This window comes from Notolepis coatsorum (assembly GCF_963971535.1).
Source record: "Notolepis coatsorum genome assembly, chromosome: 6".
Taxonomy (NCBI): Eukaryota; Metazoa; Chordata; class Actinopteri; order Aulopiformes; family Paralepididae; genus Notolepis; species Notolepis coatsorum.
The window spans coordinates 95,269,683-95,297,395 of record NC_140170.1 but is presented as its reverse complement, the minus strand read 5'-3'; the positions used below and the strand labels follow the sequence as shown (position 1 = coordinate 95,297,395).

The 27,713-nt window shown below is 45.5% G+C and overlaps 1 protein-coding gene across 1 annotated transcript; it reads left to right on the top strand.

Annotated features, from left to right (window-relative positions):
* Nucleotides 1-276: 276 nt before the first annotated feature.
* Nucleotides 277-27,650, top strand: mmel1 (membrane metallo-endopeptidase-like 1; the record flags this gene model as incomplete). Its single annotated transcript, XM_084316397.1, has 23 exons — nucleotides 277-433; nucleotides 884-928; nucleotides 1,877-1,936; nucleotides 2,236-2,397; nucleotides 3,145-3,225; nucleotides 3,353-3,448; nucleotides 4,490-4,608; nucleotides 4,750-4,815; nucleotides 4,987-5,121; nucleotides 7,789-7,878; nucleotides 9,013-9,149; nucleotides 9,464-9,557; nucleotides 13,024-13,152; nucleotides 13,735-13,833; nucleotides 13,932-14,015; nucleotides 14,968-15,071; nucleotides 15,247-15,305; nucleotides 24,152-24,271; nucleotides 24,914-25,047; nucleotides 25,171-25,236; nucleotides 25,612-25,707; nucleotides 26,485-26,561; nucleotides 27,405-27,650. The coding sequence occupies 23 exons, from the start codon at nucleotides 277-279 to the stop codon at nucleotides 27,502-27,504; spliced, it is 2,310 nt and encodes a 769-aa protein (XP_084172523.1). The 3' UTR covers nucleotides 27,505-27,650.
* Nucleotides 27,651-27,713: the final 63 nt, after the last annotated feature.

Sequence of the window (27,713 nt, the reverse complement as noted above, 5' to 3'; positions counted from 1 at the left end):
GACCACGTGCATCGATCACATGCATTGATTGGCCGCATTAAAAGCATGCGCCCAGGATTGTCAATTGGGAAAATAAGCCATTTAACAACAACAACAACTGTTTACGGTGTAATTGTATGTGTCCGTGCATTGCACTTGTGCAGTCACCTCGTTCTAGGTGACTTTGGCGTTACACTGTTTCGCACTGCACAGCCGACACACGGTGCTGCCCTCCGCCTGGACCACTTCAATACACACTACTTTCTTTTCTTTTCCAGAGAGCCGGTAGAGAAGAGAATGGGCAAATCCGAAAGCCAAATGGATATCATGGAAAAATCTACGAAACCAGGGAAGCGCCGTTGGACCGTTGCGGAGATCGGACTGTCCATCTTATTGTTGCTGGTCAGCTGTGCCTTGGCCGGACTGATAGTCCTCTACATGTCGGTTGTGAGAGGTATACAAGGACCCCCCCCCCCCCCCATCTAATGTCTCTTGCTGGCATGACATCTAAGTACCATTGTATTTTGAAACGATTTTGACCTGAAAAACACCTCCATAAATATAAGAGCGCAAAATGTGAATTATTCTCAGCTTGGCGTCTTACATGCAGGTAGTAAGTAATTGTCAAAAGAACCTCTGGCAACTGACCCATTTTAAATACCTGAAATAGCAAACTCCTCAGATCAACCTACCAGCAGCTCCTCAAAACCGAATGCAATGAAATTAAATGAAAAAATGAAATTTGTTTTGGAGATACCAAAAGTATTGGAGACCTGTCATGACTGCATTACTTTGTTGTTAAATTAAGTGCAGCAAAAGCATCCGCACTTGTACTCAATGTATCTGTTTGTAGCAACTGTAGAGTTAAAGGGCTGTTCTTCAAATCTGTTTCCTCCCAATTCAGAGCAGTCCAGTAGGCCAGGCATATCTAGCAGCTCGACAGGTGAAGGTGAGTCCCTTGGCCCCTCCATGCAGCTGTGGATATGACTGGGGATAGAGGAAAGGATAAAGGTCATGTTATAACTGACTGGGGATAGAGGAAAGGATAAAGGTCATGTTATAACTGACTGGGGATAGAGGAAAGGATAAAGGTCATGTTATAACTGACTGGGGATAGAGGAAAGGGTAAAGGTCATGTTAGAACTGACTGGGGATAGAGGAAAGGGTAAAGGTCATGTTAGAACTGACTGGGGATAGAGGAAAGGGTGTAGGTCATGTTAGAACTGACTGGGGATAGAGGAAAGGGTAAAGGTCATGTTAGAACTAACTGGGGATAGAGGAAAGGGTAAAGGTCATGTTATAACTGACTAAGGATATAGGAACGGGTATAGGTCATGTTAGAACTGACTGGGGTTAATTATTCCCTGTTATGCCCTGTGCCGCCTAATTAGCAGTGTCTGACGAAGTGAACAAACAATAGTTGTTGCTGACAAGGCCAATTCCTGCCAGACAGACAGACACACTTTTGATCTAGGCTATAGCTGCAATTAGCTGTAGATGACCAAATACATTTACAGTACAATTCATTTAATTTAATTTACGAATAACATCCAAAACACTCCACACATACGGTAAACTAACACTGTCTCAGTGGTATTGCTAATCATAAATGACATATGAGCTGACATATTTGGGGGCGACAGTAGCTCAGGTGGTAGAGTGGTCGTCTGTTAATCAGAAGGTTGAGCAAGACACTTAATCCCTAACTGCTACTGATGAGCAGGTTGGCACCTTTCATGGTCGCCTCCGCCGTTGGTGAGTGAGTGAATGTGTAAGTGAATGGGTGAATGTGAAGCACAAGTTGTAAAGCGCTTTGGATAAAACCGCTATATAAATGCAGTCAATTAAATTTACCATATTCCTCCAAATGATAACTGCTGACATTTGGCGTCTCCAGGGCAGCAGTATCCTTCCAGCATCAGCAATGTGTGCACGACGGCAGAGTGCGTTACTGCAGGTACTGCACTACCTCTCTGGTGTCTCTCATTTGTAAACACCTTCATTGCTGCTCATATAAAAAAAAAAAAAAATATATATATATATATATATATATATATATATATATATATATATATATATATATATATATATATATATATATATAAACCCATGGCATCATGTAAAAAAAGAAAATACAAATAATAATATTAGTATTAATATTGTATAAATAAATATAATAATAACTCTTAATGCCACACTATAATACTCCCTCCCCCAACCCTCTCCCTCTCTACTTCCCTGCCTGTGGCTCCAAAGCTGCCCGACTCCTGCAGAACATGGATGCCTCCGTGGAGCCCTGCGAGAACTTCTACCAGTACGCGTGCGGCGGCTGGCTGGAGCGTCACGTCATCCCCGAGACCAGCTCCCGATACAGTGTCTTTGACATTCTGAGTGACAAGCTGGAGATCGTCCTCAAAGGTCGCCTGCCATGTCTTTCGCACAGTGATACTGTATCAGGGTTCAGGGATTCTTTCTCCGTGCCCAGCAGGCTGGGTTGCACTCAGTTCACTGATTGTGAGAGTTTACAGCTCTCTTGCACCAGTTCAAGTCAAATATAGACTTAGTTAACACAGGTTTATTCAGCTCAAACAGAGTATCAAGGTACAAATAGGTCAAGAGTTATTGCTGGATGACTCCAGGATCAATACAGGCCTAGTATATCGACCAAAGAGCTCCTGAATCAAGTAAAACGTAGGTCTTTATAGTAAGAGAAAAGGGGTCGTGCCCAGGTCAAAGGGGTTGTGCCCAGGTCAGAGATAGGGTAGATTGGGTTGGGGGAGGAGGGGTGAGCTAGGAGGGGGAGGAGTGGGTAGACATGGGTTGGGAAGGGCTGGATAGGGTTGAAAGGGGGGGGGGGTGAGAGACAAAGGGTGACTTGATTGATCAGGGGAGACACAAAGATTGAGCTAAGAGGGGAGGATGGTTTTAGGTGAGTTAGGGAGGGCTGGGGGGGGAACATATATTCCACAGATGCATCACCTGAAAGTACTCGACCTGTACACAACCTTCAAACTTATCATCTAATTTAAGTTTAAGAAACGAGTCGTCTGGAAACTTCAAATGGACCTTTATGGTTCTTCACCTGTAGGATTCAGTCGTCAGTAGTAGTATTGTATACACCACCTGTGAGAGCAATACAATTTTAATAATTTGTTTTTTCTGCAGGCGTTCTAGAGATGGAGAACGACAAGGACAGGGTTGCCATCAGGAAGGCCAAAACCCTTTACAGTTCCTGCATGAATGAGAGTAAGTCAGGCTCTCCTCACTCAAATGCGATGGGTAGCATGAGTCTGATGGGAGGCGGTGCGTCTTGCTGCTTCGACGGTAAGGAGATTATAACGTTCCATGTCTCGGCTTGTGGTGTTTCCCGCAGGTCTGATAGAGCAGCGTGACTCCCAGCCCCTGCTGAAGCTCATTGACAGTATAGGAGACTGGCCTGTCGCCTCAGAGGAATGGAACAACTCTACAGGTGATGCAGAGAGACTCCGAGCTACCCAGTGATAAAAAAACAACAACAACACATAGCGTGTGTGTACTACTATGCAAACACAAGCATGCATACATGCACACACAAACACGTGTAAATACACACACACACACACACACACACGCATGCTCTGGCAGTGTGACGTGTCGTGGCGTTTCAGCTGAGCGGTCAGGTGTTACGATTGGGGGCGTGGTGAGTGGGAACGATTCTGCCACTGTAATTGAATGTAATCAAGGGCAGTGGCTCAAACATAATTAATGACACATAACTGCATTTGCACAGACCATACGTGTGCCCTGTTGAAACTAAATGTACTCCTCCGAGAGAGATGGTCTTGTTTTCGTGAGGCGTGGTGGACCAGATGGGCCTGTAAATGTAGACCACTCTGTCTAAATTAGGCGGCCATCGTCCACACTGATGAGGTGCCAGCAGAAAGAAGCAGAGATGAGAAATGAAAAGCGTAACCGCATACTCGTCTTTGAGACTTTTCTTTTTGCCTTTCTATCTTTCCTCCCATCCCCCAATTTAGTCATTCTGCCAATTACCTTCCTGGTCGTTGCGCTGCCCTACTGTCGGTCTGGGGAGGTACATGTGGAGTCGCCCGCCGCTTCTTTTCACCTGACGGCGAGGAGTTTCACTGGGAGACCGTAACGCGTACTGAGGTTCACACTATCTCACCCAGATCCCCTCCCTGCTGAACAGGCCGACCAGTAGGAGTCGCTATTGCAACAACCAGGACTCTATTACCCCACCGGCTTCCCACCCGCAAACAATTGTGTTCGTAGGGACGACTGACCAAGCCGGAGGTACCGCTGACAGTGTCTGTGGCGAGTGCTTAGACCTCTACAGGCGCCCAGCCACAGCGATTCTGCCTTCGTCAGGGTTTGAATCTGATTAAGGCGAAGATCTGATTCAGATTAACCTTGGGCAGCGAGTTTTATCTTGTAATGTGAAAATGAAATGTCTCTGAGCCGTGGTTTCATGGCTTTGCCGTCCGTTCGTAACGTCTACCTGTCATGACAGAGGAAGCGTGGAGCCTTGAAGACACGCTGGCCACCCTCACGGCTCGCTACCACAAAAGGGTGCTGCTGAATATGAACGTGTGGACAGACGACCGTGACTCCCGACGCCACATCATTTATGTAAGGCTGGCCGGTTTACAGGCGCTCTGCATTGTTCATAACTCGAGATGCACACAAAATACAAAATTGCTAAAGATGAAGGAAAATGCTCATACCCGTTTTGAAAACCCCTGAAAGTGTGATATTCCTTTGTTGTGACAGATTGACCAGCCAGGACTTGGAATGCCATCGAGAGATTATTACTTTAATGATGGAAACTATAAAAGGGTAATGTATTAACTTTTCTATTAGTGTGATCCTCACGCCATTTTGCACTGGGTGGCATGATTTTGCATGGTTTTGTACCGGTAACAATTCTGAAGGTTAGGGTTAAGGTAATTGTTAGTTTTATAAACACGTCTCGTTAATATGATCACTATTTCATTGACTATGCCATAGGTACGTGAGGCCTACTTGAATTTCATGGTTTCCATGGCAAAGATCGCTCGAGAGGACAGGAACATGACTCAGAATGATGAACATGTGTGGGGGGAAATGGTGCAGGTGCTGGACCTGGAGACAGACATCGCCAATGTAAGTACCTGCCCACAACAGGAAATGGAATTGTGGTTGAGAAGGACCAGAGAAATTACAGATGAGGGAACTCCTCTCTAACTCGAACACATTGAAGACCCAAACTAAGTTTTCTGTTGATTCAGGAGCAATAGAGCTCTGTCACAAAAAAGACTGCAAAATGAGAATAGATTGTCATTGTCATCTTGTTTTTATTGGACAAATACAAATAATGACACAACATATTATTGTTATAGATATTACAACAAATTACAAGAACATGTGACGGATATTTTGAAGTGATTGAACTCATTCAATATTTTGATCATTATGGATGTTGATAAGGGATTATAAATGTGTAAAAGAAAACAAAAAACATTTCATAGGTATTCAAGAAGAGGATGAGAATGTTTAAATCATGTGTTCCTTCCAAGTCTCCTGATATTCATATTTATTGGGCAATACTTTTTCAAAGAAGATACTGTAGCTGTTCTTCACTTTTAGTTTAAATAGATTTAATGTAAGCAATTAAGTTGTATCTGTTTTGAAAATACATATTTTACCCAGGTTATTAATACCCAGTATTATATTTTCTCAAGGAATATCTTAGTTACAACAAGATATTAGTTGTGCCAGTAAGGAACTTTTATGTGACAAGGCTTTCATTTTTGGAAAAAATATTTAGTTTACAGTAGTGACTTGCTACCCTCTAGTGGTCAGAAAATCGTTATTGCAGCTTTAACAATGAAATAATGATCTATTGAAGAATGATCCAATGATCCCAAAAGTGTTTAAAGCTGCTGTAGGCAACTTCCGAGACATTAGCAAGAGTGAGTTTACCTGCCCAGAACAAATATAGCAAGCTCTGCATCACTTTTCAAACCCATGAACGTGCAACAAAGGTTTTCCACAGACACCCAGAGGCACCAGCAGCTTTAAAGGCCAACCTTCACGTTGTATTTTTGTTCAATAAACAATGTGGACTAGGCCAACGGTGACTTTCATGAAGAAGGAAAAAAAAGTATTGAAATTGACCCAGTTTTAGCGTTTTTATCAAACATTTTGTCTGCCCAACACAATCACCACGCACGTGGATATTTTAATCAATGGTTCATAACGTGCGTGTGTAATCGAAATGATCTCGTCACAACAGGTGCAGGGCACCAGGGGGCTCACCAGGGGGCGCTGAGAGTCACACACAGCTAGTGGCAGGCACTGCAGGCAGAGAGCCTTGCTACCATAGATATATGCTTGCTACTACTAGCCGAATGAAAATGTATCTGTTTCACCTAACACTATTGCTTTGTGATTATAGCCATCCATCTCTAAAGCTAACCACTATTTGTAAAAGCCACAACCACGTTACCATATTTGTAATAATGTAAATCATTGTGTCGTTGTACATATTGTGTTTATAACGTTAGTAGCTAACATAGCTTAGCTTGGTAGCTATTGTGCTAACAACATATCCCGACATCCGGCTCGCTGGCCGGCATGAACGGCCGACCCAAAATGGTTCTCTCCTCTCTGTACACCCCGTCCCCACGGGTACCCTGCCGGGGGGCCCATGGACGCGACAACGGCGGCAGCCGTAGGGTGCTCGAGCCCGTAAAGGCTAGTGGTACACGAACGCTACAGGCTCAAACACCCTACGGCCGCCGCTGTTGTTGCGTCCACAAGGTCCTCCGCAGGACACCCGCGAGGACGGGGGCACACAAAGAGGAGAGAACCACCCGCAGGGACGGCGGAGCTATAGGCTAACGTCAGTGTAGTGGTCCCGACTGTAGCAGGGACGGCGGAGCTATAGGCTAACTGTGATGCACCGAGTGGGCCACCATTGATCTACATGCCCCGATCTCAAATGGTTCACGACAGTAGACATAATGCTAACGTTAGCCAGCGCCATATATCGAGTAGTACTATGACCCGGACGGGCAAGGCATACGTTTCCTGAAGTGACGTCACGGCCGTGCTAGCGTCTGATAAGCTTTTAGATTCGGCTCATTAATATGCACCTGTAGTGACGTCGGCGTTTGATAAGCTTTTTTGATTCGCGCGTGCATGTTATTCGTGCGTGGACCTTTTTAACTCTTTCGGAGTGGCATTTCCGGTGTCAAATGGAAAAAAATAAATAATGAAATTATATACCAATGATGTAAACTACCCATAATTGATCAGTAGGGTTTAACCTGGATGTTGGGCTTTAAGCTGAAATTTTCAAAGAAAATTATACAAAATATTTCCCAGCTGCTGATTGGCAGGTGGTTTTGAACATTTGATGAGGACCACAATGGGGGTCTTAGTTTTCCGACGGGAACACCACTTGGCAGGCCAAAAACTGATTGGCCAAAAATAACGCTCCCTGCATGAACCAATCAGATGTGTTTGGCCTGCCAAGTGGTGTTTCCGGGGTTGCATTGGAAAACTAAGACCTTATTTTCTTTTGAAAGATTCAGCTTAAAGCTGCTGGTGCCTCTGGGAGTCTGGGAAACCCTTTTGTGCATGGGCTTGAATAGTGTTGCAGAGTTTTCTCTATTTCAGCTGGACAGGTCATCTGACTCTGAAGTCAAAACATGTTTAAAACAATGAAGTGGGGAGAAAGCCAGATTTAATTTTTTTCAATCGTTATAAAAGAAATGTTGAAGCTTGAAGCTAGTAAGATGTTTTCCTGTGCTGTTTGGGGGACAGGCCACGTCCCCAGCAGAGGAGCGGCAAGACGTCACAGTGCTCTACAGCAAGATGACGCTCACGGAGCTACAGGACACTTTCACTTTCAATGTAAGTGTGATGGAAGGCTGTCTTCTGTGTGTCTGTCTGTCCGTCCGTCCGTCTGTCCGTCTGTCTGTCTGTCTGTCTGTCTGTCTGTCTGTCTGTCTGTCTGTCTGTCTGTCTGTCTGTCTGTCTGTCTGTCTGTCTGTCTGTCTGTCTGTCTGTCTGTCTGTCTGTCTGTCTGTCTGTCTGTCTGTCTGTCTGTCCACATCAGCTATAGCTCCTACAGTTCTGATCCGATTTGGATGAAACTTCGCACAAAGGTTGACAAGAGGCTGAGGACCTGAATGAAATATTTCATATCAGTCAACGACAAGTATTTTATTAAAATGTATTTCCACTATTGTCCATTGAGATCAATATAGCTGATGTTACCCCAATGGGGGAGAGCGGCACTTGTGTGCGTGTGTAGGCATCTCTGTGAGTGCCAAACTACGGTCAACTACCGATTTGCCTCCCATTAAAAAGTAATCAGTTGCCTACTAGCTCACAATGTGAAAGACAAAATGTTAAACACTAGGGTTACAGGAATTTCCAAACCTAATTATGGGGTCACTGGTGAAAAATGTAGGGATTTAACTATTGCCTATCTCCAATGACCCAAAACTGATGGTCTAAGTTTCTACTGTTCAGTAAAACTGATGGTCTAAGTCTGCACTGTTCAGTAAACTGATGGTCTAAGTCTATACTGTTCAGTAAAAGTGATGGTCTAAGTCTATACTGTTCAGTAAAAGTGATGGTCTAAGTCTATACTGTTCAGTAAGACTGATGGTCTGAGTCTATACTGTTCAGTAAAAGTGATGGTCTAAGTCTATACTGTTCAGTAAAAGTGATGGTCTAAGTCTATACTGTTCAGTAAGACTGATGGTCTGAGTCTATTCTGTTCAGTAAAAGTGATGGTCTGAGTCTATTCTGTTCAGTTCAAGTGATGGATCAGTACTTGGTGTCAGCTGACACTGAACATTCAGTATTCTGAATCGCCATGGTCAGTTAAAAAGTGGGTCCATTCTGTATAAAAAAATTAAAGGTTGGGACATGACCGGGTAAGGATGAATCCTGAAGACTCTGTATTACCGCGTTAGAGTCAGTCATTACACCACACTCTACAAGGGCTTCCAACTCAATATGCATGTCCTTCTCTAGGGTTTTAACTGGACGCGGTTCATACAAGGCGTGTTGTCCAGCGTGTCCATCGAGGTACAGCTGGAGGAGGAGGTGGTGGTCTACAGCTCTCCCTACCTGGAAAAGATGAACGAGGTCCTCTCTAAACACAGCATCAGGTTAGCCTACGACCATCTGACCGTGTCGAAATGGAGCGGCGCATAGCGTTAGTTAACCCTTTCAGGTGCACATTGTCTACGTTACCCCCCCCCCCCCCCCCACACACACACAAACACATTTTCTCATAATTCTGCCTTGGAATTCTAAAACCCTATAGCTTTTGATGTTACATCATCATTCGAATTTTCAGTCCTCAAAATTCTGCCTCAAAGTGTGAGATGGTACACCTGAACGTTTTATTTAATCATTTGAATTTAAGGAATAAAATGGGAGCTCTGTGTCGTAATCTGTATTTTTTCATTCTTCTTCCCAGAACGATGCAGAACTACCTCACATGGCAGCTTGTTATTGACAGAGTGAGCAGCCTCAGTCGCCGTTTCAAGGATGCCAGGGCGCATTACAGGAAGGTGAGCCTGAGATAACCAGGGCACATTACAGGAAGGTGAGCCTGAGATAACCAGGGCACATTACAGGAAGGTGAGCCTGAGATAACCAGGGCACATTACAGGAAGGTAAGCCAGGGCGCATTACAGGAAGGTGAGCCTGAGATAACCAGGGCGCATTACAGGAAGGTGAGCCTGAGATAACCAGGGCACATTACAGGAAGGTGAGCCTGAGATAACCAGGGCACATTACAGGAAGGTGATCCTGAGATAACCAGGGCGCATTACAGGAAGGTGAGCCTGAGATAACCAGGGCGCATTACAGGAAGGTAAGCCTGAGATAACCAGGGCACATTACAGGAAGGTGAGCCTGAGATAACCAGGGCGCATTACAGGAAGGTAAGCCTGAGATAACCAGGGCACATTACAGGAAGGTGAGCCTGAGATAACCAGGGCGCATTACAGGAAGGTGAGCCTGAGATAACTAGGGCACATTACAGGAAGGTAAGCCAGGGCGCATTACAGGAAGGTGAGCCTGAGATAACCAGGGCACATTACAGGAAGGTGAGCCTGAGATAACCAGGGCGCATTACAGGAAGGTGAGCCTGAGATAACCAGGGCGCATTACAGGAAGGTGAGCCTGAGATAAACACAAAGTGTGTGTGTGTTTATACCCTTGAAGCAGACACTGTTTGTTATTGTGCTACAGTATCTACCAAACGTTGTTGTAAACTCGTTCACACAAGGGAGACAAAATCAACACATCTAGAATGATATTAAGGTCCCATTAAGGCCTTTTCCAGTGTTTAGCATTGTATCCTAGCAATTGGGGATTATATCAATGTGGTCTGTGTCGTTAATTATCATATTGACTCATCAGTCTAGTCTCGAGTTCACGAGATCTTCCCTCACTCAACTAACCTGTTCTGATTTGACGGTATTGCTGACGTGAATAAGGTACTGATCTGCAGTAAGGCCCCCTCTATGGTTGTAGCGCATAGTGTAACCCGACACTTCCTCAAACGGGTTTTGACAGAGAACGAGCAAGCGAGAGAGAGGGAGAGAGAGATAGAGGGAGAGAGAGAGAGGGACCGATGGGACCGTGCAGAAGTGTGTGTAAATGTGTATGCGCCATCTCTCTCCCTCGTCGGAGCATTTACACACAAACTTGTGTGTCGGGGACGCATCTCTTCTCTCTCTCTCTCCCTCTCTCTCTCTCTCTCGCTCGTTATCTCTCTCGCTCTCTCTCGTATGTATCACGCTGTGTGTGTGACTGTCACTGAAAGCGCTTATGGGCGGAGCCCATAACAGCCTGAAATCCTGAGGCTGAAAAATTATGCTTTTGAGTACTTCATTAGAAATATAAAACAATGCATTTTTTTGAAAAAAACCTTACAGATGTCTTCCATAGACTCACAGGAATTGTGTAAAGTTGCCAAAATAGTGCAAGGAATAGCAATGCATGTCCCCTTTAAAATGCAGTGGGGGAAAGGGATCAAAAATAGAATCTTAAACGTGTCACTGCTGTACAGAATATACAATAATACGAGCATAATAAATAGAATATACAGACTATTTGCAAGGGTGGAAAAAATATTTCCTTTCTACAAGGGTTCACATGTGGTCTTTGTAAGAGCCTTAACTGTTGCTCTTTAGGATGGGGTGATGCGGACGACTCAGCCCTGCTGGTCTCTGACAAGAACAAGTTACAGGTTGAAAAAACCCTCAGCTCGGAACTAGGCAAAATCTGCATATGGCTCGCTGATAACAAACTATCATTACACCTGGGCAAAACAGAGTCCATTCTCTTTGGTTCAAATAACAAACTCAGCAAGACCGACGGCTTCTCAGTTACAGTGGGTGACAATATTGTCACAAGGAAAGATGAAATTACATATAGGTTCCATCCTAGAGGCAATTCTTTCCTGTGACAAAATGGCATCCAATGTAATAAAAAAAGTCAACCAACGAACTCGATTCTTGTACCGGATCTCCTCTCTGGTAAACAAGAATACCCTGAAGACTCTGGCAGGAGCACTCATTCAAGGGTTCTACGACTATGCTTGCACCTCATGGTACCAAAGCACCTCAAAGGCGCTAAAAACTAAATTACAAACATCTCAAAACAAACTGGTCAGACTACTGCTTGACCTTACTCCTAGAACCCACCTCACCCCTGCCCACTTTGACAACCTAGGATGGCTTAGACTAGACGGCAGAGTACAGCAACTTGCAATGGGCCTGGTCTACAAGATACACTACACGACCAAGGTACCCATGTACATGTCAAAATACTTCCCAAAGGTCAGTGAATACCACGATCACAACACCAGAGGGAGCTCCACAAATCATGTTAAACCCAGATTCGGCTCAAACAAGGGACTAAACACATTTCGCAATTATTCCACATCAATGTGGAACGCCCTACCCACAGCTGTAAAGGAATGTGAATCACTACCCACTTTCAAAACCACTCTCAAAGAGCACCTACGAGAGACTGCAATTCGAAACTGGCCCCTGTAAATGTCCTAACGCAACCCCCTCCAATGTACAATAAATGTCCTATTAAACCCAATAATACACGAGACCCTCTTCTTGGGACCAAGTAAGGTTTAGTCGATAATCCAATGTACAGTTACCCCCCCACCCCCTAGAATGTAGTTTCCCCCCACCCACCCAACCCCCCCCCCCCTCCACCCTCCTACCAACCTCCTCCAATGTACAGTTTCTTCGTCAAATGTATATACTCTCTTTTTTAGACTCTTCTTGTATCAAAAACAGTACTGTATTTGTAAATCTGGTATGTCATAAATGTATAGATGTAGCAGTACTGTCTATCTGTATGTCATGTATGTCATATATGTTATGATGAATTGAAAATGGGGGACCTTGATGTAAACAAGACGAAAGTCTTTCTCTGGTCTGCATCCCCTTAACAATTGTGTGTATTGAGCTGTACTGTATTGTACCCATTCTGCAATCTGTTAATAACATTTTCAATCAATCAATCAATCAATGCAAGAGTTACATACAGAATATACAGAGGCAGGCTGGGTTGTAGTTAAGTCAAGTCAAGAGTTTTATTTGTCACGGCATACAGGTATACAATGAAATGCGGGTGGTCTTGCCCGCAACGATGTGCAATACAGTAGTACAACATATAATAGAATCCAATAGACAACATTGTGCAATAAACAGGTAACATAGTGGGACATCACGGTATTTGTACATAGTTATTTGGGCGTAATATCTGATGTGTGGTGGAGGCCCGTGAGGTATTATTCAGTTGAGTTGTTAATGAGGCCATAATGAGGACATTGTTGTTTTAGATGTCACAGTCCACCGCGCCTCTTCCCTGAGGGGAGAGCTTGGAAGATGTGATGGACGGGATTTTTGTGGACATCATTAAATCTTTCACACAACTGTGTGTGTGTGTGTGTGTGTGTGTGTGTGTGTGTGTGTGTGTGTGTGTGGGGGGGGGGGGGGTCAGGCTCTATATGGGACCACTGTGGAGGACGCTCGGTGGCGGGACTGTGTGCGCTATGTCCAGGGCAGCATGGAGAATGCAGTGGGGGCTCTCTACGTGCGCGAGACCTTCGCGGGAGAAAGTAAACGTATGGTGAGTCGTTCTTACAGTAGACGGGTCACTGAGAAAACAGGGACACCCCCTCAGGCTAGTGCAGTCTGTCTGTCACGACAGTTATACTACTGCCACAACAGACCGGCACTTTAGGAGCGCTCTTTGGACTTGGTGTAGAAGTTCACAAGTGTGCGTGTTGTGTAGGTGTATAACTTCACTTGTGAGGACCAGTTTGAGTTCAGGAAGTGACAGTGAGAAAGTGAGAACATTTTGGCCAGTCCTTGCTTTAAAATAGGCCATTTCATCGTTAGGTATTACATTTAGAGTTAGGGATTAGAATGAATGTTGGGGTACGTTTTAGGGTAAGGGTTAGGTAGTTGTAATGGGCAAGGTGAGGGGCTAGGGAATTAATGTCAATCAAAGACAAGTTTAGAAGAGTGTGTGTGTGTGTGTGCGTGTGTGTGCGTGTGTGTGTGTGTGTGTGTGTGTGTGTGTGTGTGTGTGTGTGTGTGTGTGTGTGTGTGTGTGTGTGTGTGTGTGTGTGTGTGTGTGTGTGTGTGTGTGTGTGTGTGTGTGTGCACCTGCATGTGTGATTTCACTCTTTGGCTATTATACGGACAGGTCAGTGACCTCATCAGCAAGATCCAGGAAGCATATGTGGAGACACTAGAAGAGCTGAGCTGGATGGACACTCCATCTAAGGAGAAGGCAAGAGAGAAGGTAGGGTTCATAAATGGCAAACAACACTTAGGTGAAAAGCAATACAAGCTTATCCAGGGAGTCAGTTCTATGAGGTGATGGCTCTGCCTCTCATACAGGCCATGGCCATCAAGGAGCATATTGGCTATCCTGACCACATTCTGGAGGAGACCAATCAGAAGCTGGACCTGGAGTACGCCCATGTAAGTAATAACCTTTTAGAGTCTCTCTCTTTCAGTAGTGAAGCGGGGTTGGGGGGGGGCAGTGGGATATTAAACCCCCCTGGGGCCACTAGAAGGCCCAGGTGGCTCCTCAGCATCTCTATTTAATTTTAAATTTTTAAGATTAACATTTAATTTTATTTGTGATGGGCCAACAGTTCAAGCGTAATTACCGTAAAACTTCAATTAATTCCCCGGGTTTTTATTTGCTTCAATCACTGAACTCAACCGACCTATATCTGGGACAGGCGACTATATGGGACAGGCCTTTTAATTCCTTTCACAAAAAACTCTCGCTCAGCAAAGTGAGAATTTTGGAAATACTATCCAATTGTTTATTTAAACCAGTATGAACATTACTTGTATAAAAATGAGGCCATCGAATAACACGTCAATTACAAATGATTGATTAGAGACGGCACTAATTAATGTAAAGAGAAATGAGACTTTGTTTTCAGTTGCCTCTTGCTGTCCAGTTCAGCACCACGGACAGCACCCAGCCCCCCCCCCCCCACACACACACACACTATACTGGGCATTTTAAAGAAAAATCCAGATCGATTGATTGCATGCTATACTCGATTGATCGTGTATTACTATTATTTTTTTTACTTTTTAACTATATATATATATATATATTGGATAATTCTTTTAAATAATTGTTTTACTTCTTTTTGTTCATTCACGTATATATGTTTAAGGACAGTTATAATCTTACACATACATGGGAAAAGATATGTAAAAAAATTCAAAATAAATCTTGGCTTATAAAATAGTGACATTTGGATGTAATCGGTTGTACAGTATGTAGGACATACTGAGAGATGAAGGCGAGGTCACAATGTTTATTATTATTAATTGTGAATGCAGCCCTTCATCGCTGTATTGTGGTCGTTTCTGATGAGGATTTCTTCCCGTCTCTCTCTCTTCTCAGCTAAACTTCAGCGAGGAAAACTACTTTGAGAACATTCTCGAGAACCTTCAAGCCGAGTCGCACAAAAGTTTGAAGAAGCTTAGAGAACCAGTTGACCCCGACTTGTAAGCTTCCTCCAACTCTGCAGGCTGTGTAAACCCCCCACACAGTCAATATGTGCTGCCTGTCAAACCTATATCACACAGAACTGTATTCAATGCATGCACATCAGACCCAAAGTCCTCCTTGTGAGTGACATCTACAATTGATCCCCTCTGAATGTCTCATATCTTTCTAAAGGTGGATCATCGGCGCTGCTGTGGTGAATGCATTCTATTCACCCAACATGAACCAGATCGGTAAGAGATATTTCCCTCCGTGAAGGGGAGCACCACCCAAATTAAGAATTCCAATGTTATTTCCTTGGCCTAAGAAAGGTCAACCAATATTTGTGAACATGGAGCAGCTCTCTCTCTCTCCAAGCTGGAGGAACCAGAGCACTCAGACGTGTGATGTCCTCAGGTGTGATGTCATCAGGTAGAAAGTCTGGAGATGCTTTCTACAGTGCAACATCTCTACCCAAAGAGGAAGTCAATTAACCGGCACTACTTATTTTCATATTGAAAAATGTATCTTATATTAATTGTTCCCCTATATTTTTTTGCCTACTTTACAAATAAGAACCAAACCTTTTTGGGAAAAAGGGAAATAATTTAATTTCATCCTTACACAGAAAAGATAATGTGTCAAAAAATACTTGACACGTTTAATATTTGGTTATTAGTGATATTATGCATACATGCAATTCATTTATTATAAAAAAAATTCCACATATAACACACAACAACCACATCTACAACAACACCACAAACAATATTAGACAACAAAACAACAACAACAACAACAACAACAACAACAACAACAACAACAACAACAACAACAACAACAAAAAGGAGGGGGGGGGCAAGGGTGACACCCAGAACCCACAACAACATACAGCCGTTGGGTTGGACAAATATAATCTGAGACTAATTACAACATGATTAAACAAGTAGCTTGTGGACAGCATCCAAGTGGCCATTCAGGCCCTCGTCAGGCAGGCTGCCCATTACCTGCATGTCCAGCTGTTCCTCCAGCCAAGAATTCATAGAAAAGCAGGCTGGTTACCATGTATTGTTAGGCTATTTTATCCCTTTTATAACCTTTAAAAAAAAGATCAGCTTTTTTCTTTTTTCTTATGTCAATATGTTTCTAAGACAATAAACTCTCAAACTCTCATCTCTGTTCCTCCTCGTTTCTGACTACAGGCTAAGTTTACCAGCAGATGTTATTCTGGGAGATGTCTGAAAAGCTTAACCTGTTTAGTTCCTGCATTTGAACTAAATCTCTTCCAATAGTTAATATCAGATTATATGGGTGGAGAGAATCGGGTATTGGTAGCCTAAACAAGTATAGGGTCTCACACACACACACGCACGCACGCACGCACGAAATGCCCAAAGTGTCGCGCATTTCAGAAATCAGTCAAGATAGAGAAAAGGCTTTTTTTTTATCCACTTTTTCTCCTTATTTTCTATTTTTCTCCCATCCGAATTTCGATGATCGGTAGCCCTGAGGTCCTGCGTGCGCCTAAGGTACACCGTCAGCACATGGACAGGACACAACAGGTGAAGGCTCACCTCCAACTCACCTGCGTGAGGGGGAGGGTGAAACGCCTGGAGCACAATATCCCTGGAGCGATAAGAGCTCCGGATATTCTTTGGCACAAAGGCCGGATTAGGCCTCAGAGTCACGCTGCTAACCAGTTGCCGTAGCAGCGGGGCGCAGGAGGTCCCAGCCCCAGGCCACACAAGGCGGACTTACCGCCGAGTCCAGGGGCCAGGACCCCGAGAAAAGGGGCCTGGTGAGGTCAACGAGGCCGCGGCATCGAGACCTCTCCAGGCGTTCACTGGTGACACCACCCTCTACACCGTACAGGTGAAGGCCCTTCTCCGCCTGGCATGCCGCGAAGACCCCCTGAGGAAGAGGCTCTGAAAACTCCCAGAGGAGGAGGCTCTGTAAGGAGGTCCCTTCTCAGAGGAGGAGGCTCCGTGAGGGGGGGGGGCTCTGAGGAACTTCCTGAGGAGGCTCCGAAAAACTCCCTAAGGAGGAGGCTCCGAGGTCCTCCTCCGAGGCTTCCCCCCACAATCTTGTGGGGTCAGCTGGCGCACCGGGGAGACAACACTCCAAGGATGTCGATCCCTTAATCCAGGCCGACAGGTAACAAGAGCAGAACTCGACATGCGCCCGGAGGACTGCGAACTACACTGGCACGCCTAAAGGCGCTGACTGCAAGAACAGTATCCCGGCAGGGAAGGGTGTTCGGTATGCCATGCACAATGTCATAATCTCGTGGGGCCACGAACCTCGCGGAGTCGGGGTCAACCAACTCCGCCAGTGAACTGACTCCGCCACGAACCCTGACCCTGCCAATTTATTAATCCCGCAGGGTCAGGGTTTCAGAGAAAGAGTTTGACACAATTGGCAGACGTCATAAAACATGTGGGGGCATACTCTCGGGGAGCCGGGGTCAAACCCGGGCTCTACCAGAGAGTCGATTCCGCTACCGGCACACCGGGGAGACAACCATCCCAACAGAAAAGGGTTGCTCCCTTAACCCATTAAAAAACCCTAAAACACAACTGCGCGTATACACAGGCTATACAATGCAGTTCAAGGTGTTTCAGGCTCAAAAAAGGGTTAACCCAGGCCAATAGCAATAGGTAACGAGGGCAAGGCCCGACCTGGGCCTGGAGGACCGAGAACTACACAGGGATGCATAGAGGAGCTGACTGATAATAAGCAGCCCCCCGACAGCCCCCTCCCACCCCCCGGTTGAGCAGGTAGGGAGGGGTGAAATGGATGGAGTTTACAACTCGTAGTGGCATTTGTATGACACACAACATTCATGACATCAACCCCTGTGACGTTCGGCCCGCCCTGGCATTTTCCCCCCGGAAAAGCTTAGGGCCCTTCGGGGCAATCAAAACGTATCTGTGACCCGGCGGGCAACGGGTTAAACTGATCCGTTCCAGCGCGACCAGGATGAGTCCCGTGCCCTGTCACGTCGCGGGGGTTAGGTACACGTGTCGATAAAAAACATCACAGGGGGCGCCACCAAGACGGTCAGCACGCGAACGCACAGCTCCCGGTGGCCCACCTAACGGGCGTGAAACCCCCCGCCAATGTTTGATCTACCCCGTCATTTCCCCCCAGGAGATGCACGCGAGTCTTCGAGTCTAACCTATAGTGCCCTGGCGCTCGGTAGAGATAAAACCCCCTTCCCGGCCGACCAAATAAAAAAACGCCGGTTTATGTTGTTGGACAACCCAGGGCGCGCCGGTCCCGAAGGTGGATTCAAACATTGAAAAACACGCCTGGGCCAGCGCTGATATCGGTCTCGTAAGACCAAACGCTGATTTATGAACAGCATGTATGCTCGTAAAAAACCTGAGAACGGTAACGGCGAGTTTCTAACAAGAAAAAGCCCCTACAACGTTTCTCCCCACTGTCTGGGGCGACCAGCAGGGAGCCGGTCCCGAAAGACACAGACATGGGTTTCTACATAACGAGCCTGGGAATAAACCGCGTCAATTCCGCTCATTATGTGAGAGGGGAAGACGTCTTGAAAAAGGTTTATTTAACAGATTGGAGAATGGGCATAACAGCCCAATATACACAACCGTTAAAAGAAAGCAGAGCAGAAGGACCACAGCCTCGACTGCATCGCGTTACCTCCCATTTACAATGGCAGTGGCCTGCAGTGCAGGTCCTGTTACTCACGGATACATCTCTCGGCCAATTAGAAAACGCGAAGCCTGTGACGTCTTCAATGGCCTGCTTCGCCAACAGAGATTAAATCTCGCCGGCCAGGGCTGTCCCTGCCGTGGACTCTGACAATAGAGTCTGTATCAAACCCAAAAACGGAGGGTGGGGGTGTGCAAACTGTAACACAAGCCCCACTCTCAACGTTCTCTCCATCCACACCGACATGTGGCACTTCTGTAGCCACACGTGGTAAAAATCGCAAAGCGGCCTCGCTGCCGACTGGAGCTGGCCCGCTAAGAATCGTAGATAGGTGGCCTGGTCCCTCCCGCTGTGCATTGCAAACCCTGGCTTCGCAGACCGTGCAAGCAAGGTATCTCGTGGGGTTGGGATTTCGCACCCTGACTCTACCAACGAGGCAATTGCACCCAAGGGGGGACCCCGACAGAAAGGGGCAGTCTGAAACGGGGGGAACGACTCATCACTCCTGGTGAATGAGGTGGCTCCCCCGCTGAGCATTGACCCGTTTTAGCAAAGCGATTAGCTTGCTGGGGATGGCCTGCTCTACGGCTGGACATGCATGATGTGTGGCCCTCACTCTGTCTAGGGTGAAAAAAAACCACACACCGTAGCCCTGTAGTGATATTACTATCACCCAAATTACGTGTGCCTGACACACTGCCGCTGCTAGGACTGGTAGCCCGGACGGGGGGAGGCACAAGTGTAATACCCGGCCTGGCGAGGGCGGGGGAACCCGCGCTGTGACCCCACGGGCCAAGGGTTCCCACTTTGACGACATATATATATATTTTTTTGAGACAGGGAAACCTCCTCAGTCGTCACATACAACACCAGGCTCACCAAGCGCACACGCCGAGCGTGTGGCGAGAGAGCCTCCTGACAGTACAACATTCTCATAGACAGACCCAGGCCTAGCTAGCTGCTGGGTATCAGCCCCTGTCTTCATGAGAAGCGATATGTCGGGTTGCTTACGCTTCACTGCGAAACCGCGGCCCGACGCCAGAGGGGACAGAACAGAGCCCTGTGTCCCGTAACGTAAACGGGGGGGGAGTGAACGGAGAGCGTGCTAGATACAGCGAGATGGCGATGGTTACTCTTCGAAAGGAGGCGCGTCCATCTAATTAAGCCGATCCCTCGGCCGCCGGGGTCTGTCGGCACCGTGAGAGCCTGTCTCCCTGTCTACAGGTTGTCTCGGGTGGGGGACACATGGCCACCGGTCGGGGGTCTCGCAGCAGCCGCTGACGAGACCATGCTCTCACCTCTGGCTGTGAGGTGTGGGGCGGCGTGGGGCCCTGGCTATAGGCCGCCCGCACCTCCGCTGATGAACCAAAAAGTCCATCCACTGAGAGGGGGGGCCCTGAGGAGCTGCGTCGTCACCCTCCCTGCGGTTATAGCTTGCGGCTGCGTCGGCCGTCCCCAAGACCCCATCGCCCGACACCATTTGACAGAAAAGCAGCCAACTGAGCAATGTTATTCGTTTACCGCTAAATTCTGTACTGCGGCGATATAAGCTTCATCAGCCCACTCAGCCACCTGCCGGGCCGATTCGCCCCTTGGCGTCGGCTTCCGGGCGGGGTGCCACTCTACCATGTCTGGGCAGAGGACCGAAACCAACTGCTTCTCTAAGCGTGGCACACCGGTCCTAAGCCCTGCCATCAGGCTGTCCACCTGTATAAAAGGTAGATAAGCCTCGGCTAAACCCTTAACGTTAGACACCGTCTGTCCCTCAGCGATGTAATGGTTAAGTGGGGGAAACACCGAGCACAGCCTCTGCGTCCCCCCGACACACAGGAGTGGAGCCCCGAAAGCAACAGCATTAGCATTAGTGGCGCGCGCCATGATACTGGGAAAAACACTCAATAACGTTACACATTGTGCGCATTCACCTATACACACACCCCCGCGCTGCACATACACCGCCCGGTCGTCTCACGGGACAGCGGGTGGCAGTGACAGTACCAATACTAGAGGATGCCGTCGCCGGCCCTACCTGAGCACGACTCAGTTCGACTACTGACTGCCGTGCGAAGTTCACCCGTCCACTGTCACGGAACTGTGAAGAAAGTCCAGCCTAGGGCCGATATCCTGTCTGGACGCGCTGGGGAAAACCCGGGGGCTGAGGAAATTCCGGCGGTAATCCGACGTGCTTTAATTTATCTCTCCTCTTCATAACAATTAAACTAAACAACAAACGTTTCCACTGGCTGACAGGTGCCTATGAGCAAAAGTCACGTGTGAAAAAAGATGAGAAGGGTATGAGAGTGGCCACACCCTGTGTTTTAACACTAGCACAGCCATGGAGAAAATGCCACTAATTCCCGCCAGGAACGGGTCAGATGACCCGACAGCTTATATGAGAAGAATAAACAGTGTAAACTATATAATTACCTCTGAATATAAAAATATGAGGTTTACCACAATGAAATGTAGGTTTGAGTGACATAAACGTTTTTTTTTTTTAAAGATTATAATTTTTTATTTTTTTTGGGTGGAAGAGCCACACATTGACGGGCAAAGAGCCACATGTGGCTCACGAGCCATGGGTTGGCCACCCCTGCGCTAGACGCTCGCAAAGTGCTGCGACTTTCATCTGTTCCAACGGCCCATATGTGGAATAACGTTCTAATTACATTTTCCTGAAGTCATTTTGAAATTTCAGAAACCGTGCCAGATAAAACGGGTACTTTTAGGAAAAGTCATTGAGTGACTGATGAGGATACATTTATTGAAAATGCCTAGGGGTCATTTGACCCCTTGTCGGCTGTGCTAGTGTTAAGGAAACACGGGAGCAGGCGTGGCCACGGGCGAATGCGGGTGCATGTGAACGTTTTTCAACGCGCGCACAATATGTGCACGGAAGATGTATATCTCATAAAGGCTAGAGCGAGACGCTCTCCAGGATGTAACATAACTGTTCTATATCTTGTTTCCTTATTTGCAAAACTTAATACGACTTGTAAATAGGTTTAATTCTTTCTAGATTGTATGGCTGCAGCTTACGTCACATAAACGCACATAGACGCACGCGCACACACACTCAGAGACAGAGCGGGTGTGTGCACATTGAATAGGTGTCAGACCCCCGCAGAGACTGTCGCTAATCTCGAGTCGCGCTGCTTCTGCAATGAAAACTCTGCGAGCAGCGGTTCCAATAGTCCATCTATGCTGGTTAGAGTGTTACCAGAATGTTTCATAGGACATTGATTGAAAAGTATCGGCTCGAATTTTACAAGTGATGGCTTATTTAGAAGGTATAGACCTGTAGTTTCATATTATGTAAAAAAAAGAAAAATGTGAAAATCCCCACAAAGGCCCCACAAAGGGGGGGGGGGGGTGAAAATCGCCCAGACTCCAGAGGATTAAGCTGGATGTTCCCAAAGCAGATGGAATAATGAGCCTCGATTGCCACATTTGTGCCAGGATAAATCTTGGTGTTTGTTGGCCATCCTGGATAATCTAATAGAGATAACGTATGCTCTACTCAGAATCTTGTATTGTATAATCCTACATCTCACACATTTAGAGGAGCTCGGAGCTGACCTCCAAATTGTACTCCACTGAGAAGCCTTTCTTCTTCTTCATTTTGTCACGGGTACATTTGTGTTACAGTAATAAGGCACTTGGGGCAGAGCTGTTTTTCAGGCTGTGACATACAGGCGTAGAGGCAGCTCTGTGTAGGAGTGTGGAGGTGCTCTATAGGGAGGTGTAGTCTGACGTCACTTTAGTTTCCCGCGCGGTCCACCCATATAGGGATTTATCATTGGGAAAATGTATTATTGGCTATTGTAATAATTCTGCCTCATGAACATTGGCAAGCTTTCCATTTTTGTACAACATTAGTTCCCTTCTATCACTAACATTATTGTTTAAGCCTTTTTGGTTGAAATAAAATTATACCTAATTATTTTGCGAATTGTTTCATGTTGAGCTATAGATTGTGGATGAATACACACAGAAAGGTACACCATGCCAATGTTCATGCTTTATTTGTTTTAAACGAGACGATTTAGAAATGTGTCCATTGGAAATACATTGCAATTTCAAGCGATGTGGACTGCGCGGGAAACAACAATGATATAACCACTACACCTCCCTATTGACAAGGAGACTGGAGACTGGTTTTGCGACCCACATAATGTTTGTTTTCGGTTGTTGTTCACATATACTAAGAACATTCCCCTATGGGTGCACAAGATTCTGAGTCGTCTTCACAATCTTTCCCAATTCATTATCTCTGGAGCGGTCTCTTCAGACTTGTATATCTGATGACATCACACGTTTTAGCACTCTCGTTTTGGGATTGGGGAGAGAGTTGATCATGTTGATTCATATTTGTGGACCGTCTTAGGCCATAAGAACAACACAAGTACGAGTTCTTAAATTGGGCATAATTCCCCTCAAGAATCAGTCAGACTGTTTACCTCTGATACGGGCACTGGTCTCAGACTCCCTCCCATAACGTGACGGTAACCTCAGTGAAAGTAATGACTTGCAGCAATGATTTCTACTGTTGATAGAATTAATGTAGTTTCAGGCCCCTGGAAAAGAGGAGTTTATGGCGCCACAGTGAATGGCATTAATCACTAGGGTCATTCCGTGGTGCACTGTGGCTATTCAGGGTGCTAATATTCTTTGCCACGCCCACATGGCAGTGTTGTAGTACTCAAGTCCGAGTCCTGGACTGATTTTCAGGACTCGTGACTCGACTTGGACTTGAGCACTGATGACTCTGACTTGGACTTGAGCATTGACTGCATTCGGACTCGTAAGGTGCAGACGAGGACTCTTGACTTGTTAATTGATAAAGTTATTTATTTATTTTTGTAAGAGGCCCTAATCATTTGGCATAAGATATTGATGGCTATATTACCGTAACGTTATTTAATTTTGTGCAAGGGCAGACACGTGTGTTCCACACATGTGGATTCACGTCGATACCCTCATGTTCAGTACTTAAGATGCCTAAAGAGACGCCCTAAGACTTAAGATCCTGAAGAGAGGATTTAACATCAAATTCCAGCAAGAGCACTGCTAGATGTTCGATATGTAAACAAACTATTGAAGAGAAGATGGGGACAACCTAAAACTTCAACAGACATCTGTGAAATGGACTCAACCTTGATGACTTTGACTCAGACTCTGTTAATGGGGACTCGACTCTGGCTCTTCTTTGGTGACTCGGACATGGACTCGGACTTGAACACTGGGCACTCGAGACTTGACTCTGACTCGAGATTTAGTGACTCGACTACAACACTGCCACATGGTCATCTGGTCTGATTGGTTGTGTCTCCTTCTGTCCAGTCTTTCCTGCAGGGATCCGTCAGCTCCCATTCTTCAGTAAACACTGGTCTGATTGGTTGTGTCTCCTTCTGTCCAGTCTTTCCTGCAGGGATCCTTCAGCCCCCGTTCTTCAGTAAACACCAGCTTCAAGCCCTCAACTTTGGCGGAATAGGCATGGTGATTGGACACGAGATCACACACGGATTCGATGACAACGGTAATTCGTCATTAAAGAAAAAAAAACATAACTATTTTTGTATAGTTAGTATAGCTACTAGGATAGTTTAGTTATACATAGTATATTGTATAGTAGTGTATATAGGACTCATTACCTTTTAATTCGTAAGCTTAGCATTGTATTTTATCTTAGTACTTTTTATCATGTCTATTTTATTATCTATTCTATTTTTTTGCACAATCAAGGCAGGCATGGCCACCTTCATTTCACTATATGTCTTGTGACGAATAAACCTCTTGAATCTTATCGGATGGATCCCTTTGACCGGTAAATGTATCCTCGTCCGAGATGTTGCGTTATGTTTTCGTGAGAAGAGCCAGGCTGGGGATGTGGAGATGTGGACCCAAGTGCAAATGAGGGTTATATTTAATGAGGCAGGCAGAAAACAGAGCTACGTATGAGCACTGACTGACTTGGGGAATTGAACATAAATACATAAAGGGGTGATGACTAACAGACAGCTGGAGGTGATGACGGACGACGAACAGCTGGTGCAGGACAGAGACAGGAACACACGTGGGAGACCCACGAGGACACCCGCAGGACCCGGGTGGAAACGCGAGGAGAGGGGGAGATGGGGTGAGAACTGGAGCTGGACGTTTTTTTTGTGTTTGCTTGCAGGGCGGAATTTCGATAAGGATGGTAACATGTTGAACTGGTGGAGCAACTACTCCGCGGAGCACTTCAAAGACCAGTCGCAGTGCATGGTGCAGCAGTATGGCAACTTCAACTGGAAGCTTGCAGGAGGACAGAATGTGAGTATTTGAATCATGTTTTTGACTAAAACGGGGAAAACATGAAGCGACGTAGCACTCTGAAAGAGTATGTTCATGTTGTATCTGCAGGTCTGAACGAGTGTGTTCATGTTGTATCTCCAGGTCAGCGGAATCAGCACTCTGGGAGAAAACATTGCAGACAACGGAGGGGTGCGCCAAGCTTATATGGTCTGCTTACAAGTGTGAAACACACACTCACACAGACACACTACTGCTATTATTTATTCCAGAAATACAAGGTGTGGGACACCCTCATGATATATTATCAGAGTCACAATATTGCTGTTCTTATCATCTGTTTTATCTAATAAGATAACGTTTTCAAGTTTGTCCACCTCACTCCAATAATCTTTAGTGCATCAAAATCGGATTGTCAAGATTATATATATTTTTTTTATATATTGATACTTTGCACCAGTATATTGGTATAATATCAGCACGCAAAATGTTGCAATATATGGCCGTATTGATTTCCCCCACCCCTAGAAGATGCTACAAAAATTATTTGAAATGTATTTTTAATTTATTTTTGCATGTCTACAGGCTTATCTGAAGTGGGTGGACAGAGAGGGCGAAGAACCACGTTTACCTGGCCTAGAGATGGACCACAGACAGCTGTTCTTTCTCAACTTTGCACAAGTAAGTTACAAAATGGCCATGTTTTAACCCTTTCACTACCACACTACAGACTGTTAAAGTGTGGTAGTGAAAGGGTTAACACTTTGTCGTGTGGCAGTGAAATGGTTAATAGACAAATGGGCTGATTTAATACTTAACTTAGAACGGCCAAAAAAGCCAAAAGGGGCAGCTTCCCCTGCATCACTTAGCATTCAGAAATGAACAGTGAGATTATGGAGCGTCTGGCGTGTGGGGGTCGAAAAGGTACGTTATGGCTCAAGTGATTCCAAATCACATTATCTGTATCAATCTACTGTATGAACATGGGAGTGTACAAGTCCTGCCAAAATAAAGAGCACTGTGTAGCCAGAGGAAATAAAGCGTAGGCAAACCCGGGCTGTTTAACAGTCATCAACGACGAGAAGGTAGAATAACACTTCACGAATGTGTAACAGACACACGCAATTCCTGCGGGGGGGGGGGGGGGGGGGGTAAACTGGCCAAGTCAAACAGCATTGAAGGAGAAGAGCTTGTACAAAAGGTGGTCTGGTGGTATGGCACAGAAATTCCAAGGCTTAAATATTTCACTCCATCAATGTATAAAAGCTGATGAAGAGTGAGCAGATGCTATTGATTTACAGTAAATGGAAACGTCTGGAAGTATTATAGTAGATGGGGGTGAAGTACTACTGAAGAGTATGTTTTTTGGAAGAAAACGTCCGCAAGAGCTTCCTCGTTAGTGTCTTTAAAGAGCTAACTCTCGTAAAAACCTTCACCGCTGCATTTTATTTTCCCCAGGTATGGTGTGGAGCGTATCGGCCCGAGTACGCCAGCCAGTCCATCAAGACCGACTCACACAGCCCCTTGGAGTACAGGTCAGTACCGCTATAGCATGAGCAGTCACGTTTATTCAATACGTTTTAGATTCAAATGTATTGTCATTATACAGCACAAGTATAGTACAAAAAAATAAGTTTGGCATCCAACCAAAGTGCAATAGTAATATACAATGTACAGGTGATTTAAACTGGGTATAAAATATATGTAGTGCTAATCAGATTTGTAATATTAATATGTACAGTGATGCAGGTATAAGGGCAGCATGGTAGTAGTCATACTGGCCAGCAGCGTAACTGGTAAGAGTAGGTAAGGGATATGTACAGATATAGTATCTACAGATGGGTAAAAAGGATTATGTACAGACAAATATATAATGGTGAGAATAAATATATATATGGTATATAGAGCATTATTGTACATGCTATCATACAGAGTTATATGGGTTATATGCAGGTGTATGAGTGTATCAAATCAAATTTATTTGTAAAGCCTGAAATCACAAGGTAATGTCTCCATGGGCCGGACAAGTCTTCTTTAAACAAGTCAAGAAGAAACATCACAATAAATCAAGAACAAAAACCCACCATGAAATCCAAAATAAATGTAAAATAAATAAATGCAACACTCTCAGACATAACCCAGCGAAGATAAGGAAAAACTCACAAAAAACCTGGCAATAGGAAAAAAGCACCACAGGCAATGTGGAGGAGAGAAACCTTAGAAGGGCCGTTCAAGGGGGGGGGGGGGATTCCCCTACTTGGATGTCGGTGATAATAGTGTTGCTATGGATGATCGATGGGTGGAGAATATAAGTTGTAAGGAGAGTGTAAGTTTTCGCCTTCATCCACCCTAACACTCTTCTTCTATTCTCTTTTCAGGGTACTCGGGTCCCTCCAGAATTTTGAGGCTTTCTCTGAAGCGTTCCAGTGTAAGAAGGGGAGTCCCATGAACCCCGACTTGAAATGCCGGGTCTGGTAGAGTGTCTTGTTTTCCGTGTTTATTTCCAAGATCTGGGCCTCGACTCGAAACGAAAACAAATGAATGGGTTAACCTTCTGTAGTGTGGCAGTGAAAGGGTTAAATCAGTCCTTGAAATTGTGCAATGTTTATGGTTATCGATTATCGTTTGGCACTGTGTTGCCTCTTGGGAGTTTGTTAATTTTTTTTTTATCTCCAACGGGAGTATTG